A 20,477-nucleotide genomic window follows, 5' to 3' on the forward strand; every position below is an offset into this window, starting at 1 on the left:
CAGAAGAGCTTAATGTTCTCAGTATGCTTTTCCCTAACAGCCTTTTCTTATTGTCTCAATGTAGTATGTTCTTACATCTCTCTGAAAAAAAAAAAAGTTGGCATGTTTGGAAGTTTTGTTTCCTGTCTCCTCCGTTTTTCATTGGGGGTGGAGAGACTTGCTCAATCAGGTCTTCCATTTTGACTGCTGGTTTCTACATAGGTCCTGTGGTTCTGGGTCATGACCGTGTACTAAAGATTGTCATCCAGATTGTTCAGTATTGGCAGCTGTTGTGAGCTGGCAGCAGTTGCGTAAGGCACAGTTTACTGTCCCTGCCCCTGCAGTGAGGACAGGTCTGCCCCCAGAGCCCCAGATGGACTCAGCTTATAAGTAATCTAGTTTCACTAGAGGAGTAGGAGGTGTATTTGTCCCCAGTTTAAGGGAGGAAAAGTCTTTCCTCTACCCATTTTAGGTTCTCCTGCTGGGGCCCTCTAAATTAGATCACCAAAAGACAGATAATCAAGAAAAAGCCAAGTTTATTAGCTTGTACATTGTTCTTATACATGGGAGTCTCCAGGAATAAGAGTTGGTTAGAATTTCGGCTTATATAGCATCTTAACAAATGAAAAATGAAGTTATAAAGAAGTGATAAGATGAAAGAAAAGGGCCGGGCTCGGTGGTACGTGCCTCTAATTGTGGCAGCTTCAGAGTTGAGGCAGGAGGATCACAGATTCAAAGCCAGCCTTAGCAATTTAGCAAGGTCCTAAAGCAACTCAGCAAGATCCTGTCTCTAAATAAAATGTAAAAAAGGGCTGGGGATGTGGTTCAGTGGTTAAGTACCCCTGGGTTCAATTCCTGGTACCAACAAAAAGAAACAAAAGAAAAGGTTTCCGAGTAGCAGACTTCAGGAAGGTAAATATATGGGGAAACTAAAGGAGTGTGGGCTGTGTGTGTGGCCTGTCTTGGTGCCAACTTTCTGTCTTCCTCATGACCATAAACCTTCCCTAAGAGAGGAGATTTACAGCAGTCTTCACATCTCAGAAGTTTCTGCTTTGTTCAGAAAGGAAGCTCTGAGAAGGCTGCTTTCTGTGTCTGTTGATTCTCATTTGCCTGCAGTTCAAAATCATCCTGTGCTGAAGTGGTATGTTTTGACTCACTACACCAGACAAGGCTGGTCCAGCCAGCAAGAGGGCAGGATTCTTGTCCCTTGAGCATGGAGGATGGTTATAAAAAAACCTGACCATGTTGTTTACACTCACAGCTCACTGTTTACTATTTACCAGTAGTTATAGGGAAAACTCATGATTTCTTTGCAAATTCTCAGTTCCATGAATAACTCCAATGACCTTCTGATCTTAAGTCAGTAATAAACCATCCCATCATTTGCTACTGAGCTGACTTGGAGCTCATATTGGGGAGCAGCCCAAGAGGTGGCTTTAAACCCAGGACTGGTGGCAGGTATATGGACACCATCTGGCTACTGGCATTGATCAACATGCTTGTGGAGTCTATTCTCTTAGCACATGTTCGTGTCACACCTATCTTGTAGCATGTTCTCTGCTACATGCTGGGATATAAATCTGAATAGCTAGAGTGGACCCCCGCCCTCTGTGAGGTTACCGTGTGGTAGAAGAACCAAATCATCAATGAATAATCAAGACCACAGAGTGGTAAGAGGAAGCCTGTGTCACTTGCTCTCTGTTGTGCCTGTGTTTTCATAGAAGGGTTATGTGGCAGTAACCCCTATTCAGCACACACTGACATCCAGTGTGTGCTCAGGTGACTGTTAGAACATAGAGGAAAAGGCAAGTGGGCACAACAGCCAGTGATCACAGAAAGACACGTGCTCAGCCTGGATTGGCAGGGGTAGGCTGCTTCCAGGATGGTATCACACTAAGCAGGCTGTGTAAGGAAAGATAGGCCACAGAGAGGAGGGGCTGTGTGTGCAAGGCAGAGGCACTGGTCAGAATGCATCTTAAACTGTAATAATGGGGTTTACGTGAGGACAGGGACAGAAAGGGTGAGCTGGGATCGGATGGGGCTTGGAAGGAGTTAGGACTCTAACCTGCAATTTCCAGAACATTGGATGTGCTCAGCTTACCCCTTTCTCACGCACATATTCTTGTCTTACCAGTGGGTATCTGGTAGATTACTGCATGCTCCCACTGAGGGAGTTGAGGAGGAAGTGCAAGATTAGATCCTCTCCCTGCACTCAACTACTTTGACTCAAGGGGGCAACTTTAGGAGCAGAGAGACCAGTATTTATTTATTTGATTGCATACATATTTCACCCCATTCCACGAAGACTTTGATGAGATTTATTACCATATGTTGAATATATTCAGAAACTGAAGCTGAAGAATCTGGACAGGAAAAAAGGAGCCTCATTAGGAGGCTGAGGCCATGCTTAAGGTAGGGGTGAGGCCTGTAATATGGCAGAGATGGAAGGGTGGAGGGAAGGTCAGGGTCTCACCTTGCCAGGTCCTGCAGGACCCTGAAGAGCCCTGGGAAGCACTGGCTGGGAGTGAGGGGGCTTTCACCCAACAGTGGTCTGTGCCTAGGACTGCAGGTAGGGCTGATGTCACTCTATGTCTGATTGTCAGATCCTAAAACTTGGTCAGTTTGGGGGTGGGGGAATTAATCCAGGGGCATCCAAGCCAAGGGCTTGAATTGTATTTCAGTAGAGAAAACAAAAGATCTATTAATTGAGTTTAAAAACTGTACCAGATCATAAGAAGGAGAAAGTTCCCAAGACCAGGATTTATGGTGATTGGCAACAAGTGAGTAAGATAGCCCCAGGGAGGGTTCAGGGCAGAGGTTAATGATGTGCAGTGGCAAAATTGGTGACAAGGCAGGAAAAGCCTGGGCTGCTGGCTGAAGAGGAGTTGGAAGAGACATATGCTGGTAGCTAGGCCTGTTGATGTGTGCCTGTAATTCCAGTGTCTTAGGAGACTGAGGCAGGAGGATTTCAAGTTCAAGTTGAACTGTCCCAAAATGAAAAGGGCAAATGCGAGGGGAAAAAAAAAGAGAGAGAGACAGAGAAAGATGAAAAGGGCTGGAGATGTAGCTTAGTAGCCCCCCAAGTTCAATCCCCAGGGTGTCAGAGAAAAAAAGAAAAGAGAAATGTAATGGGGTAAGACTGATGGAGGCCAGCCCACTATTGAAGGTGCAGGCTTTAAGCCCTCGCTTGCCTTGCCCTCATGAACCTAAATGAGCATCGTCAAAGTTTGCACCCTGGGCATCTTGCCATCCGTCATTTCTCAGTCCCAGCCCTGCCTGATGCCCCCATGTAATTCTCAGTAAATTTCATCTTATTGGGGATGGTGATATTAGGATTGCTTCTTGGCCTATGAGAAGTACCACATGGTAGAAGAAGGGCTTCTGGCAGAAGTTGGGCAACAAGACAGAAGAACAATAAATGACTCTTTTCCAAGGTTTTCTGTGAAATTACTTGGGGGATTTGGTTTCAGAGCCAGAGCAACTGTTTTCCTTTTCCTGGAGGAACCAAAAGTTCCATTTGGTAGAATAATATGTGGATAAAAGGGACTCTCCACCACCACCACCAATCCCTTTGGATATTTTGGAGAAAGAAAGCAATGAATTAAACACAAGCCAAGGTCAGGGTTAGGACTAGTGTACCTGTCTCACTTCTCATGGAGGCTGATCTCTCCTTTTCCAACTGTGGAAGTAGGCTCTGCTGCTTAGGTATATAGGCCTTGGAGATTTTAGAAGAGTGTTGAACACAAGATTGAAATTAGCAGTTGAGGGCTGGGGTTGTGGCTCAGTGGCAGAGGGCTTGTCTAGCACGCGTGAGGCACTGGGTTCAATCCTCAGCACCACATAAAAATAAATAAATAAAGATTTTTTTAAAAAAGAAAAGAAATTAGCAGTTGATTCTTTTTTTTGAACTCAGGGGCACTCAACCACTGAGCCACATCCCTAGCCCTATTTTGTATTTTATTTAGAGACAGGGTCTCACTGAGTTGCTTAGTACCTCGCTGTGTTGCTGAGGCTGGCTTTGAATTTGTGATCCCCATGCCTCAGCCTCCCGAGCCACTGGGATTACAGGCGTGTGCCACAGTGCCTGGCTAGCAGTTGATTCTTAACTGATAAAATTAGGCTAACTGGAATCACATGCATCCATCTGCCTAGCCAGCCATTAAGCAGTTATTTATGAGGCATCTATCCATGCCTGGCATTGGGATACTGTTGCCGGGCATGTGAGAATTGTTGTCTTTGGAGTCTGAGTCTACAGAGAGCTTCATGTGGTACATGCACAGTGCTGTGCTCCATGGCAAGGACCCACTAGTCCAGATAAGGCTGTGGCAATTTTAAGAAGGAAGAATTTGCATTTAATTAGGTGGAGGATTAAGGAAGCCTTGGTAAAAGAGTCAGCATTGAGCTATACCTTGAAGAGGTTTGTAGGTTCTGTGAGCTTTGATGATAATAACTGGTATAAATTAGTGAGAAATGTTTAAGTTAGTGGCTTAAGCAAAAACATGAATAGATGGATGACATACAAGTGAATAAGGATGAGCTGGTCTCTGACCTGACCCAGTTGGATATTCTGATCATGTCTCAGGATGGATTTCTCTGAATTTCTTATGACTTGCCTTTCTGTTATACACCCTCAATCTCAAAATCCAAGGGAAGATAGTGAGAATCTCTCCCTGAATTCCAAGTTTCAGCGTCTCTGAGATTGGGTCAGGTTCTCTCCTTAAAAGACTGCTCAGGCTGCTGGGGGACACTCAGGTTGGCTTATGCCCAAGTTGTATGCTCCTCCAAAGTTCTTGGACCAAGAATAAGGAGTGTGTAGCTCCCTGAAGGGAAGTCCAGTTCCATAATGATGCTAGAATATAGAATGTGCCTTTAATATGTCTTAGAAAAATGTCTACTGCAAAGGAAAGCCAAGAAGAAAAAGTACTCTAGGTATGTAGATTACAATGGAACTACATACAAGGGACAGATTTGAAGCCAGCTTTAAGTTGAGCTCCTTGACTCGTGGGGCCTGGGCAGCCCCTTTCCAATGGAGCCAGGCTGTGCTGGTTGGATTCCACCTTCCTTATTCAATCAATACAGCAAGATCCTGCACTTTGAGATGTTTGCCATGTGCTGTCTTAATTCCAGCACCCTCCTATAAGATTGTAGAGAAAGAGAATTATTTCCATTGTCCAAAGGAGCTACCCGACAGGAGAGCTTGCTGAGAACAAGCTGCAGGATCCTGACTGCAGACTGTTTTGCTCAAGCTGGCCTCTGCTCTCAGGCTCCAGCAACAAGCAATAAGGACTGAATTGCAGAAAGAGTTTTGCTCCTCTGCTGAGAGCCATAGCCAAGTAGGAATGACACATGGCAATTTCCTTGTCAGCCTACCCAATGTTGCTTAGAAGGAGGACTCTCCATTGTGGAAATGGGCTTGCCTTGGACCCAGGTCATTTGCAGTGACATTGCATGAATGTTTGAGAGTTTTGATTTGAAAGGTGACCTTGCTCAGGGATTAGGGCGGATCCGGGTTTAGGGCTGCTCCAGGTTTAGGGTGGATCCTGCTGGGAATAGGGCGTATCCTGCTGCCTCAGGCGCCTGCTCCTTGAGTTCCCATTGAGTTCTCCTGGGATTCAGAGGGTATTGGTGCTCGAGCGAACATGCATGTAGAGTGCCGGTGTATTTTCCCCAGAATGTGCATGTAGAGTGCCGGTGAGAGTTCAGGAATAAAGAGTTGCTGTTGGAATCTACAAATTTTTTGTGGTGGCACTGTTATTTTGTGCCCAGCCAGACTGTGGTACTCCTCATTCATTTAGAGCTCAAGACTGCATTTTCCTGTAGGCTTATATTATTAAGAGCGAGGTTGCTACTTAAGCAATGTGAAACTTAATTTTCTTTAAATTTAACAGAAGAAAAAAAACTAATGTAAAATTAGATTTACTCCTGTAATCCTAGTGTTTCTGGAGGCTGAGGCAGGAAGATCACAAGTTCAAAGACAGCCTCAGCAACTTAGTGAGGTCCTAGATAACTTAGTGAAATCCTATCTCAAAATAAAAATAAAAAGGGTTGGAGATGTTGCTCAATGGTTATGTGCCCCTGGGTTCAATCCCCAGTAACCCCCCCCCCAAAAAAAAATAGACTTACCAAGCTTCAAAGATATATTTTCTTAAATATCTTTCTAGGGGCGGGGGGTGTAGCCCCTTGGTAGAGTGCCTAGTATGTATGAGTCCCTGGGCTTCAATCCCTAGCACCTCAAAACAAATCTTCCTAAAAGATCCCTCTAAGATTTAAAAAAAATACTAAGACATTAAGTAGTTGGAGCCTTCATAGTTCATTTTTAATGAAAAGCTTCCATATTAGACAGTAATAGTAGACATTTGGCACTGGTTCTTTCACCTTAACCTTGTTTTTCCCAAAGTGTGTGTGTGTGTGTGTGTGTGTGTGTGTGTGTGTGTATTTTGGTATTGGAAATCAAACCCAGGGCCTCACTCATTCTAGGCAGGTACTCAATAAATGGGCTACATCCCCAGCCCCTGAATTCTGTATTCCAGTTGAGCTCTTCTTTGGATGAATGCTGTCAACTAGAAGCAATTTTCTTCAGGAAGGTCTTCTTGTGTTCTGAGTTCCTTTTGTCTCTTGGTGTTGAGAATGTCTCTGTGCACTCTATACTTGAATGGCATCTTGTCTGGGTATGATAGTCCTGGGTCACAATCTTTTCTTCAGAACTTTGTAGACACTGCTGTCTGCCATCTAATGTTCATGAACTGAGGGTTGAGGCCAAACTGATTTGCTTTTTCTGTATTGATGCCTAAAGATATTTTTCGTTCTTGAAATTTATTAATTAACCAAGTTGTCTTGGTATTGAGCATTTTATATTAAATTATTCAGGAACGCCATACTCCTTCAGTTTAAAAATTCTGGTTCCTTTTCTTTCTTCTCATTGCTTGCTTTCTTTCTTTTTTTTTTTTTTTTGGATTATTTCCTCTATATTTACAGTTGGTTTTGTTTATTAATTTTAAGTATTTTCAGATTAGTAATCTAAAAATATTACTACAATTTCATGGAACTTCTTTAATTTATGACTATTGAATGAGTAACCAATATCAGAACCACCAAATATGTTCAAAGCTATATAAAAATAATTTTCGCAGGCTGGGGATGTGGATCAGGGGTAAAGCAGTTGCCTGGCATGTGTGAGGCTCTGGGTTCGATTCTCAGCACTGCATATAAATAAACAAATAATTAAATAAAGGTCCATTAACAACTAAAAAAATATTTAAAAAAATAAAAATAATTTTCTACACATTATTCTAAAAATACTTGAGAATATCAGAATTATTTATGTCACATACAGAGTTACTGCCTATTTTCTACATCATTGGATTCAGTTAACATTTAATGATTAACTTAGCCATTGAATTTTGTAACAGATTCCTGCTGTGGCAGATTTTACAGTAGGTTCAATCCCCTGTATCAAAAAAAAAAAAAAAAAAAAAAAGACTTACCAAGCTCAAAGATATGTTTCTTTCAAAGCTTTTAGGGTTAGTGAGGTACACTAACCAGATGGAACTTTTTGTTTTAACCATATGTTACTTGTCTAATATGATGTTGTGTTATTGTTACCCTAAATATCAAACATCTTTTTTCTTATGCTTACTTTTAATTGACTGATTATTTTAGCTATTCCCATCTCTTTTGACATTTCACTTACTGAAAGCAAATCAGATTTAAGTAAAAACATCTCAGTAATCACTGTATTTTCTAGGTGATAAACCTTAGTGAGAAATGTCTTATTTCTGGTAACATTTACTGGCAGATAAATCCATGTTATGTTAATGTGCACCAGCATTCAAAACTATATAATTGTAGTATACTGTCATGATTTCCCAGGTGACCTGACTTTCTCCCAAAACTTGGATCAGATATGACACTATTTTGATTGTACTTATGAAGGTTACCATTGTTATCACCTCTGCTTCTGATGCTAATAATCATGCTTTAAAAATTCCATGTTGAAAACACTAAGAAAAGTTGATTGGGGTTGGAGAGACCAAGGTGGGAAGGCCAAGTACAAGGTGGTGCCCTGGGAGATGAACAATAATCAAAGCAAGAACAAAGACAGCAACAGTGGGAGCTGATGTGACAGGCTGAGGGGCCAGAATTCTGCCTTTTTCATTTTTGCACCGCAAGCTCATGCCTTCACAAAGTTGATACTCATCATTTAAAAAAAAAAAAATTGCTGGGCTGGGGGATTGAACCCAGGGCCTTATGCATGCAAGACATGTACTCTATAACTTCTATATTCCCAGTCCCATATTTTTAAAAAAGTTTTCTCTCAGGAAAACTTAATGATGAATTACTGTTGAAGTGATGCAGCATCCAATGGGATGACCCCATGGTCCCTGGCTTGAGTGGCTGCCAAATGGTAGTGCCATTCACTGGCCTAATGATGCTAAGGGGAGTAGGAATGCACACAGCAACATACTGCTACTTACTGAATAAATGATATGGTCCAACAGACACTGTCTTCCACCGTCTGCCTGCCATATGTCTTGGGAGGAGGCACCTGTGTGGAGAAGAGTAGGGAAGGAAAACACAAACTTTCTCTTCCTCATTCTTGTGTGCAGGGCCAGCATAAGATGTAATATGAGATAGAAAGTGCTTCCCTCTCTCACTTATTTCCTTGTTGCTTCTCTAACTTCTGGTGTTTTCTTCTTTGAGTTCTCAGGCTCTCCACTCTAACTTCTCAAAACCAATGAGTAGCCAACTGGGTGCATACCTGTTAATCCTGGTGCATACCTGTTAATCCCAATGACTCTGGAGGCTGCTCACAGGAGGATTTCAAGTTCAAGGTCAGCCTTGGCAATTTAGCAAGGCCCTAGGTAATTTAGCAAATAAAAAGGGCTAGGGATGTGACTCAGTGGTTAAGAGACCCTGGGTTCAATTCCCAGTACCAAAAAATAAATAAATTTAAAAAAATAAACACCATGGGAAGTTATAATCCATGTACGTGTAACATGTCAAAATACATTCTACTGTCATGTATAACAATAAAGAACAAATTAAAAAATTTTTTAAAAATAAACACCAATGAGTAGTTGGAGGGAAGGTCAATAGGAACAATGTGTTCACTCTTCTAAAATAATCCAGGTTTTAGAATTACTCTTTTCCTCCTGGCTTTAGAAATCTTGTTTCCTCAATCTTGTCACCAGAGAGATAGCATGAAACCATTCTGGTTAAACACATTCACACTACTGAACAGATGACTGATGGGTCCCTTTATGCCCTATAGTTGTTTGAGTTTCCCAAAGAGCTGCTCCTTTGCTACTTCACCAGAGTGAAAGCTCCAAGTTGCCATGTGGAGGTGGAGGCTTGGGTGGGTAGGGGGGCTGCTTTCTAGTTGCCATTCAGGCAAACCAGGCCCTGCCCTAGTGTCCTGCTCTGGTGCCAGCTCCACCAGTTCTATTTTCATAGCACTTCTGCTTCCTGTATTCAAGTTACCTGTTTCCCAAAACAGCAGAGATGACCTATTCCTCTGTCTTCTTCAGGAGATGTGACTGGACTGGAATGACATGTGCATGCTGGAAAGGGGACAGCCCAGGGAACACCCTCAGTGGTGATGTCTCCTTACTATCTGAATTTGAGAGGTTCTCCCTCCAGCAGAAGGCTACCCCTGCCATGTTCATGTGTGGCTACTGCCCCCTCTTCCTTGATGGCTCCAGAATGTCCAGTGTGTACTGGCATTGGGCTGGGTACATTATGTATACCAACCCATCTTGTCCTCATGATAGTCTATGAGGGAACCATTATGATTCCTGTTTTACAGGTGGAGAAATTAAGATTTGGAGAATTTGCTCAAGGGGGTCAGCCATGAACTAGGAGAGCTCAGATTCAGTCCCAGCTGTCTCCTCCATTCTGCTATGCTGTGGCCCTGGTGTGATATGGAAACTTTAGGATGGGGAAGTGAGAACCCAGGAAACATGCTGAAGCTACTATTAAAATATTAACTATGTAGGAAATTCACTGAATGGGCATAAGAGATAAGCAAAACAATATATTCTGGGGAAGGAGAGAAAGCTTTGTTGTAATGTCTAAATGAACTTGGCCTTCCTACCTGAGAATTTATACTAGTTTCCTATGGCTGCTATAACAAAATCATTTTACCACAAATTTAGGGACTTAAAAAATACAGATGTATTATCTTGTCCATCTGGAGATCAGAAGTCTCAAATGGGTCTGAGATTAAAGTGCCAGGAGAGCTTTGTTCCTTTTAGGTGGCTCTTGGTGGGAATTTTTTCCTTGCCTTTCCCAGATTCCAAAGGCTGCTTTCATTCCTTGGTACATTTCCCGTCCATTCTCAAAGCCAGCAGCACAGCATCCCTCCAGCCTCGGCTCTCTTCACATCTCCTCTCATTCTTCTGCCTCCCCCCTCTTTCCTTTATAACAACTACTGGGATTACATTAGATCCACCCAGATAATCCAGGATAATCTCTTTATCTCAAGATTCTTAATTCAGTCATACCTTCAAAGTCCCTTCTGCATGTAAAGTAACATTCACAGGTTTGATAGGGAGATTAATGTGGTAAAAATCTATCAAAATGTCTGCTAGCTAAAAAAAAAAAAAGAAAAATACATATTAAATGGATAAAAATTACATATATTTACAGTACACACTATGATGTTTTAAAATATGTATATATCGTGGAATGGCTCAATCCACCTAATTAACATAGCCATTATCTCACAAACTAATTATTAATTAAATATATCAAGTACATAAGTTATTACAAATATACACTCTTGGATGTAGCAATCCTCTTATTTGTACTTTATTTCATAGGAAAAAAAGTACTTAAAACATTTAATAACATAGATGTTATTACATCATTGTTCATAATGGAAAAAAATAAAAAGGAAGAAAGGAAGGAAGGAAGGAAGAAGATGTGCCAACAGGAAATCACAGGAATGCCTGTCAAAGAGAGAATGACTGAACCCATTGTCTATTTAGAAAATGATGGATCTATTAAAGAAAATACAAGCTGCTGTGGTAGCATATACCTTTTAATCTCAGAGACTTGGGAGACTGAGGTAGGAGGATTGCAAGTTCAGAGGCCACCTTTGCAATTTAGTGACACCTTGTTTCCAAATAAAAAATAAAAAGGACTGGGAATATAGCTCAGTGTTCAAACACCCCTGGCTTCAATTCCCAATATCCAAATAGGAAGGGAGGGAGGGGAGAGAGAGAGAGAGAGAGAGAGAGAGAGAGAGAGAGAGAGAGAGAGAGAATGAGAATATGAATGTGAGAATATTAGATCTACTCCTAGAGAATTAGAGAAATGCCCTAAATGGAAGTAAGGCTAGAGGAAGAAGTTACAAAGTGATGATGTAGCATAATCTTGTTTTTGTTTTGAGTCAGGGTCTTGCTATGTTGCCAGGCCTGGCCTCCAACTCCTAGGCCTAAGTAATCCATCCATCTGCCTCAGCCTCTCCAGTGGCTGGGATTACAGGTGTGTGGGGGGAGGTGGACTACCACGTGACTGTGTCTGTCTTCCCTTCTGATTGGGGCGGCATCCTGGGTCAACCCAGATGATAGCCCCAATCTTTAGGGTGCAAGCTACTGTGTCTTCGTGCATGGGCATGCCTTCCTACATCCCCATGGGTGGAGCTATGCTCACCTGTTCCTTCGTAATATTACCCCTTGCCCTGTTTGGGATAGAATGTTGCATGGAAACACCCTTTGTGTGTCCCCTTCTCTTACTGTGCCCTTGGGTGTGGCCTTCCTAGATGTCAGTCAACCTGCTGACAGCAGACATCATGAGTCTAGACTCAGCCCTCTGAAACCTGACCCCTTGCCTCATTTGAATAGCTTCTCCTCAATAAAAGGGGTCAGCAACCTCTCTTCTCTCTCTCTCTCTCTCTCTCTCCCCTAAAGGGTCAGAGGAGCCGGCACAGCATCCCCAAAGAAAAAGGTATTTCTGTCTCGTGGTTATTTCGTGCAGCCCAGTTAGCCCAGTTCCCCTGGAGTGACCCCTGAGTGTTTTAGTCCTGTGCACCCCAGCATGTGTGTACCAATGCACTCCACCTGGCTTCATTCTTTTAAAGAACAAACATCAACTCTCCAAATTGTTTATAGATATCTAGGTCAATTATTTAATGTCAGTATGTCTTGGTTATTTCGTCTGTAATCAGGATAATGATAATTCTCACCTAATGGGCTCTTGCAAAGGTTAAGTGGGATGATTTATGTCCAGTCCTTAAAATTCTACAAGCAGCAGCAGCCAGGGCATCTGTGTAAGGTGATTTGAGTGGAGAAAAGTGGGAAGGATGCATCCTACATGCTCACCTGGTGCCTCAGAGGTGGTGAAAGGGAGAGTATTACTTTCTTTTTGTATAATTTTGCATCTCTGCATGGATGAAGAAATTGTTATTGTAGAACTTTTTTTTTTTTTTTTTTGGTACCAAGAATTAAACACAGGGGGAACTCAGGGGTACTCCACCACTGTGCCACATCCCAGCCCTATTTTGTATTTTATTTGGAGACTCACTGAATTTCTTAGTACCTCACTTTTGCTGAGGCTGGCTTTGAACTCAAGATCCTTCTGTCTCAGCCTCCCAAACTGCTAGGATTATAGGCATGCGCCACAGCGTATAGCTGTAGTAACTTTTTAAACACTGTTGTTTTATTGGTAGTTGTTCTACCAACATAACCATTAACACTGAATTGGGAACAGCATGAACCTAAAAACATGTCATGATTCAAAGTTTGGTAATTTTGGAATAGGAATTTAATAATGAAAATATAAAGGGAAAAATTGTAGGAGAGCCTTAACTCAGGGATGGTCTTGTGTGTCCGCAGTATTTACTGCCGAGGATGTTCCAAGCCACTGTGCTGTTCCTGTGCGCTCCTGGACAGGGACCACAGCGACCTCAAGTGCGACATCAGCGCAGAGATCCAGCAGCGGCAAGAGGAGTTGGACACTATGGCACACGCACTGCAAGAGCAGGACAGTACCTTCAGCACTGCGCATGCAGAGATGCGCTCAGCCATTGGCCAGCTGGGCCGTGCTCGCGCCGACACAGAGGAGCTGATTAGCACACATGTACGCCAGGTGGTAGCACATGTGCTGGCACGGGAGCGCGAGCTGCTGGATGCAGTGAATGAACAGTACCAGCGAGATTACCAAGAGATGGCCAGCCAGCTTCGTCGCCTGGATGCTGTGCTGCAGCGCATCCGCACTGGCGGTGCGCTGGTGCAGAGGATGAAGCGCTATGCCTCCGACCAGGAGGTTCTGGACATGCATGACTTCGTGCACAAAGCGCTCAACCGCCTACGCCAGGAGGAACCCCAGAGCCTGCAAGCTGCCCTGCACACAGATGGCTTCGAGGAGTTCAAGGTCCGGCTGCAGGACTTCATCTCTTGCATCACCCAGGGAACAGGTAAGCTGTGGTCATTTGAGGGTTTTTATAGGATCCTGTGGAATAGCTGTGACCCCTGAGGAACATGTGGAAGTTGACACACTGCAGACCTGAGAACCCAACCTGGCATATCATTTTAGCTCACTCTAGGAGGCTCTTAAGCCCCCTGTTCTCAGGAATAGAGAAGTTAGCTGGAAGGTGGGGCCTAACAAAACCTCTAGGGAGTGATTGGGTACTTGCTCAAAACCTTACCCCTGGCAGCTGCCAACGTTTCTGGACTCTGCCTAGTACTGGACACTTGGGAACTGGAGAATGACACAGTGCTTGGCTCTGCATCAAACTCCAGGAATTGAAGCAGCTCTGTGTGGGGCTTTCAAAATATTTGGGAGAGGAAAACAGGGCACATGGGGGATGTCAGGGCTTTTTGACTAAATCTCTAAGCTGGAATCTGAGCTCTGAGCAGCTGGTAGAGGGACAATCCAAAGTTACCTGAGCAGGTGTCAGTGGTGGAGAACTTACTTACTCCGCCTGGAGCTGATGAACTTGGGCTCATAAAGGCATGCTCCTAGAGTGAGCATGACTTGTGCCTTCTCCACCTAAGCAGTGAGTATTTCTCCATATCTGGGAAATGACCCCAGAGTTTAAAACAGTGCTTTGGATATTGTAACTGGTCAGCAGCAGAGAGAGAATTATTTTAATCTGAAGCATGAGAATTTTATATTAGATTTAATATAAGCCAGGCAATGGATCAGGAAGAGCTCTCACCCCATAGGAGTCAGTGAGCAGAAATGGTCATCTACTTTTTGCCTTGCTGTTGGCTTGGAGATGGAGAAAAGTATACTTGGGGTTTGGAGTCAAACGCAGTTGCTCTTTAATGCTGCCCCTTTCTCCCTTCTGGCTGGGTTCAGGCCTACTGCAGACAAGGGAGCTTTTCTTCCAACTGCCACCCTCTCCATAGAGATGTCCTGGAGAATGGGTGTCCAGAGAAAGCAACAGAATTCCTCTCTGTCACTGTCCCAGGCCAGGATGCCCCTCACTGGGATGTCTCTGATCTGCCATCCCTTCTCTGTGTTCTCCAGATGCAGCTGTATGCAGGAGAGCCAGCCCAGAGACTGCCGGAACTCCCAGGGAGCCTTTTGATGTTGACTTGGTGAGAGGGGTTTGAGGTGTGAAGGGGAGGTAGTAGGTGGTGTCCCTGTGTCTGAGAAGTACAGCAAGTGGCTAGACTGGAGCATTTATTGGGAGGGAGTTGAAGAAGGCCTTAAGGAGGGTTTGGCTAGATGGCTCTGAGCTCCGACATGCCAAAGTAGCTGTTGATGGACATGCATGACTTCGTGCACAAAGCGCTCAACCGCCTGTGCCAGGAGGAGCCCCAGAGCCGCATTCAAAGGGGCTAGATCCTGAGGTGGAGAAGGCAGTGGTTACTGACAGCAACCCTGTTGAATGTGGCAGATGACCTCCCTGTTCCCTTTACTCTACTCCAAACATGTGAATCATTTCCTGGGGTCAACTTAGGTGGACCTTCCCCTCATCCTTCCCCCACACATGGTTCTTGGTTGAGAGAATGGGGCCAGGAGTCAGATCTCCTTCCTAGCAGTCTGGGTTCCACAGTATGATTCCAGGGCCATCATACCTAAGAGCGACAGCTTCTCAGAGATGGAAGATACCCATATGCCATCTCATGTTGGCTTTACCTCTGCAGAACCCCTGTCCAGCTTTCGTGAGCACCCCTCCAGAGACAGGAAGGTCGTTCATTCTGGAGGCAGCCACTCCCATCTCTGGACGTCTCTGACTTAGAAAGTTCTTCCTGGGTGGTGGCATCCCTTCAGCTTGCCCCCTTCAGTGCTCACAGGCATGGCTCCCCTCCAGCAGGATAAGCCTTCTCAGTTCCTTCTTGGACCTGCCAGGTGGTCTCTTCCCCAGACTAGTCACTCCAGCTCATGAGCCTGTCAGGGGTCTGGGCTCAGCACTAAGCAGTTTTCCATGGAAAGCAAATCTTCTGGTGAGGCAGAGGTACAGCAAGCTTTACCAGGGTGTGATCCGTAGGACAGAGAGATTGCTGTGGGCTGAGGCAATCAGGAGAGGCTTCCTGGGGGAGGTAGGACTTAAGAGTCTGAAAGTTTTAGAACTAGAAGAGAGTATGAAGTCTAAGCCCCTCTTTTCAGAGGATGAAGCCAAAGAGGCCTTCCTCAAGGCCACACACAGCAAACTAGAGGCAGGATTAAAAGCCAACTCTTAACTACCTTGGGTACTGCATCCCCGTATACATACTTTCAAAAAACGAAGGCAATTTAATTTATTTTCTAATAGGTCATATAGTCACACAGTTAGAAATTAAAATATAGAAAGTGACAAATAGCATGTCTCCCTCCTCCCTCATCTGCCAATTTTTATGCCCAGATACTTATCTTTTTTCATTTCTTATAAATCTTTCAGAATTTTTTCATGTGATTATAAGAAAATATGATTGTAGATGCTTGCCTTTTCTACTTCATTATTATGCAAAGATAGCATAACACAATGTATACATGGTATTGTACTCTGGGTTTTTGTGCTCAATGATGTATTTCAAAATTCTTTCCCTGTCAGTAGTAGAAAGCTTCCTAATACTTTGTTGGCACTTTTTTTTTTGGTACCAAGAAGTGAACCCAAGGGCACTTAACCACTAAGCCATATCTCTAGCCCTTTTTAATATTTTATTTAGACACAGGGTCTCATTAAGTTTTTTAGGCCCTTGCTAAGTTGCTGAGGCTGGCTTTGAACTTGCAATCCTCTTGCCTTAGACTTCAGAGCTACTGGGATTACAGGTGTACACCACTGTGCCTGTCTCCTGGCACCTTTTTGCAGGGAAGTCAGTAGTAGAAAGCTTCCTGCCACCTTTTTGTGGTCTTTTAAATGAATGGAGTGCCTTGTTTAGCCAGTTCCCTATTGTCAGTAGTTTTATTATCACAAACAGTGCTAAAGTGGATGTCTGCAAAGAAATAATATGAAATAAAAGTATCTATTTTTTTTCTTTCTTTATTTACTTTATTATTTTGTAGTTGTAGATGGACACAGTGTCTTTATTTATTTATTTTTATGTGGTGCTGAGATTCGAACCCAGTGCCTCACACATGCAAGGCAAGTGATCTACCATTGAGCTACAACCCCAGTCCTATTTATTTATTTTTTTTATGTGGTGCTGAGGATCAAACCTAGCTTCACACATGCTAGGCAAGTGTTCTACCACTGAGCTATAATCCCAGCCCCTAAAAATCTATTTTTATCTTTTTCTTTGCTTAGCTTCTTCAAAAGGCATTAAAATTATGTAATGATTATAACAATTATTATTGAAGAGGTAATGCTTACAGATATAGTCTGTATAAGAATACTACCCAGAAATGGAGTATCATAAAATATTTAGAGATATATGGTTTCAGCAATGACTGCTACATCGTTTTGATATAGGTACATGAAGCACTTGGCCCTGAGCCTAGCATTGGTAGTAATAAAAATAGTATTTATCATCATCATTATCATCATCATCACCATTAATAGCACTTTTTAAGTGCCAGGTGCTCTCCTAAACATTTTGCTTGAATTTATTTATTTTTATTTTTTTTTATATTTATTTTTTAGTTGTAGTTGGACACAATACTTTATTTTATATATTTATTTTTACGTGGTGCTGAGGATTGAACCCAGGGCCTCACACATGCTAGGCGAGCACTCTTCCGCTGAGCCACAACCCCAGCCCCAATTTTGCTTGAATTTAATACATTTCTTCCATACTGCCATTTGAGGTAAGTGTTGTTATTCCCATTTTACAGAAGGGACTGAGGCTCAGTGAGTTTTAAGTAATTGGTCCAACTTGTATAGTAGCTGACCAGTAGAGGTAAGACCCAGGGGGCAGACTCAAGTTCACAGGAGGCCAGGTTCTGCCCTGTGGGAGGATTTCTCATGGCTGGAAATGTATAGTCTTGGCAGCAAGCACCTTGTGCCTGGATACGTGCAAGCCGGGCTGGCTCATGGCCATGTCTTGAGGAGGAGTGGTCCCTGAGGTATCTTCCAGCCTTGTTAAGATACCCAGGAACTTAATTGGTGCCTGGACACCAAGGTCGGGAGCAGGTGAAGTCATGGAGAGGGAAGACTCCTTGTCCCCAGTGAGCTCCAAGCTTGGGACCAGGGAGTCTATCTGAGGCCTCCTGCAGGCCTGGGGTCATGGGCCCAAGACCTGCTGCCTGATCATTTCTGATTCTCTTGTTTCCTGACTTCACAGCCGGACGAGGCACAGAGAGTTCAGGCCCAGGCCCTGGGGCTGGCTGAGGCCCAACCTGTGGCTGTGGTACAGTCGGTGCCCGGAGCACACCCTGTGCCACTGTATGCCTTCTCCATCAAAGGCTCCTCTTACAGTGAGGTAAGCCTCTCCCAGCCCCTGCCTCTTTCAGAAGGCCCCCACATTCTACCAGGACAGTCAGCTGAAGCTAGGGTGAAAATCCCAACCTTCAGAAGCTCTTCAGGAGGAAGTATTTGCTTGACATCTACTCTGTGCCCTCCCTTGCTCTTGGCTGCACCATCAGGAAGTTCTCCTCTAAGCATGAGCCACTCCAGCCCAGCTGGGGTGCTGGGACACCCAGTACTGTCAAAGAGCAGCAGAGGTTGGTGGTTAGCAGCTAGGAGCAGTGCGCATGACGGTGTGGGAGGTTTCCTGTCTGAAGAGGGGCATTCTGTATGGCAGAGGGAATAGCAGGAGCAAAAACATGGCCCTGGGACTCCAGCAACCAGACAGGATCTCTGCTTCTGACCCTGGAGCCCCTGACCTAGCCTTGTGACTCCCCACTGCACAGGAGGTCTCCAACACAACCACCCCCCAGAAGAGGAAGTCCTGCCATACCCAGTGTTCCAGGAAGGTCATCAAGCTGGAGTCTGAGGAAGACAAGGAGGCGAGATTGGCTTCAAGTTCCCCGGAGCAGCCCAGGCCCAGTACCTCCAAGGCTGTCTCACCTCCCCATTTGGATGGGCCCCCCAGCCCTGAGAGCCCCATCATAGGAAAAGAGGTCCTCCTGCCCAACAACAACCACGTGCTTGGCGACACTGGGGAGGCAGGTAGGGAGGTGGTTAGGGCCGCAAATACTGCCCTCCAGGGTCTGGGTGGGACCCTTCTGCATTCTGTCCCTACCCAGGAATGCAAAGCCAACAGGATTCCCTTGTGTGTCTTTCTCTGAGCTGCCAGTTTATTGTGTGCTTTGCTTTGATGCCTGTTCAGGGAACCGAGGGGCTAGCATGCACAGTGCTATGAATCCTTTCCCCAGAACATTCTTCCAGTGCCTAGCATCATGCCTGTGCACAGGGTGGGTGTCCCCAGGAAATGTTTGGTGAATGACTAGCACAGTCCCAAAGAGGACTTGGGTAAAGTTCATGTCCATCATTTCCCCCAATTTTTCTACCTAAGTATCTCCTTTGTCCTCATGAGATTTTTTTTTTTTTTTAATTTAGAGACAGGGTCTCACTGAGTTGTTTAGTCATGAGATCTTAGTCTGAGTCCTTGAGCAGGAATTGAGGTCAATACCAAGGATGCTGGAATAACAGTGTTTTTTGTTTGTTTGTTTGTTTTGTTTTGTTTTGTTTTCATGGATCTTCCTGACCTAGAGTTCAGCTTTGTTCATTGTAGGTCCCAGATTGACCCCTGACCCTGGTCATATCCTGAGCCCTGACTGCTATTCCTTATTCACAAATGCTGTTGATCATCAAAGGGTTTCTATTAACTAGATGAAGCATCTTTTAATTCTAGATAGCTAAGCCCACAGGGCCAAGATTGGAACAAGCCAATGTGCTTCTTTAGAATTATAAAAGGTTTATAGGGTATGATGGCATACACCTATAACTCTAGAGGCTAAGACAGGAGCATCACTTGCACCCAGGAGTTTAGAGCCAGCCTGGTCAATGGAAAGACCCTGTTTTGGGGGAAAAAGAAAAATCACAAAAAGTTCTAAACCAGGTAGTGGTTGTTAAGGCCTCCTGTATAAGAGCAAATTCTGCATTCAGGACCAGTAGCTGCATTAAATATTCATAGATGAGGCACAATAGGGAGTGATAAAAATTTATGTGTTAGTAACCCAAACCTGAACAGAAAGCAGATCCACCCTGGCACATGTGATGAATGTTGACATCACCCTGCAATGCTTCCATCACCCCCAGTCTACTGACCTGCAAGGACCCCACTCTATCCCAGTGAGCACCCCCCACCCTAGCCAGTGTGCATTCCAGGAAGGACCTAATGTCACCTTCCCTTGCAGTTTCAGAGGAACGCATCGTTGTGATCAGCAGCTCAGAAGACTCAGATGCCGAGAACTCGGTGAGTGGCCCAGAAGTTCGACCCAGGACTCCAGCCTCCCCTTATTCCAGGTCCCAGGGGCCACAGCCACAGCAGGTGACTCTCAGACTTGCCTTGCGCCTAGGGAATTTTCCAGCAAGGCATTAAGGCCTAAGCTGTCCCAAGGAGAGTCTCTTAAGTGCCAGCTAAATGCCTGGACTACTCCAGCCCTCTCACCACACCAAGGCAGGAGCCTTCGGTGGCTACATGTATTCTTGCAATGCTTGCTAGAGCACTTCCTTTCGGGGCCCTGGCTCTCCTCAGGAATGTCCAAGGCATTTGTCTGGAGCAACTTCCTCACATATTTTCTGTCCTCTATATCCTCTGTGAGAAGGACTGGACAAGAACCCATTCCCTGGTTAATCTCAGCCAGTGAGCATCAGTGAAGAGAAGGAAAGGGTGTGAGGCACAGGCAGCACTGTGCAGGGGCCAGACAAGCTAGTTTGACTCCATGTAAGAAAGAACTTCTTTAAAGCCGTCCTTCAGTGAAACCAGTGGTCTCATGGGATCTCATGGGTAGTGATCCTTCTGTCCCTAGAGGTGTGTTAGAGGCTGGGCTGTCACCTTTCCAGGGAAAGAGGGATCTGAATCGAGCAAAAGGTTAAACTGGGTGGTCCTGAGGTCCCTTCCGGCCCTCAGTCTGAGGTTCTGTGTTGGAAAGTGCACGGAGCCGCCGGAGACTGCTGAGCCACACTCCTCACCAGCCCACTCCCTGCTGAGCGCGCCAGGAGCTGCCCACCCCCATCCAGC

At 44.6% G+C, this 20,477-nt stretch overlaps 1 protein-coding gene across 1 annotated transcript in view; it reads left to right on the forward strand.

Annotated features, from left to right (window-relative positions):
• Pml (PML nuclear body scaffold) overlaps positions 1-20,477 on the forward strand; it is a 39,304-nt gene that overhangs the window by 7,497 nt on the left and 11,330 nt on the right. The window contains exons 3-7 of the mRNA XM_026387823.2: positions 12,816-13,396; positions 14,455-14,525; positions 17,634-17,771; positions 18,202-18,460; positions 19,651-19,709. Coding sequence (XP_026243608.1) covers positions 12,816-13,396; positions 14,455-14,525; positions 17,634-17,771; positions 18,202-18,460; positions 19,651-19,709 — 1,108 coding nt within the window. The remainder of the gene's footprint in view (positions 1-12,815; positions 13,397-14,454; positions 14,526-17,633; positions 17,772-18,201; positions 18,461-19,650; positions 19,710-20,477) is intronic.

The sequence above is a fragment of the Urocitellus parryii genome, chromosome 6 (assembly GCF_045843805.1).
Source record: "Urocitellus parryii isolate mUroPar1 chromosome 6, mUroPar1.hap1, whole genome shotgun sequence".
Lineage (NCBI taxonomy): Eukaryota > Metazoa > Chordata > Mammalia > Rodentia > Sciuridae > Urocitellus > Urocitellus parryii.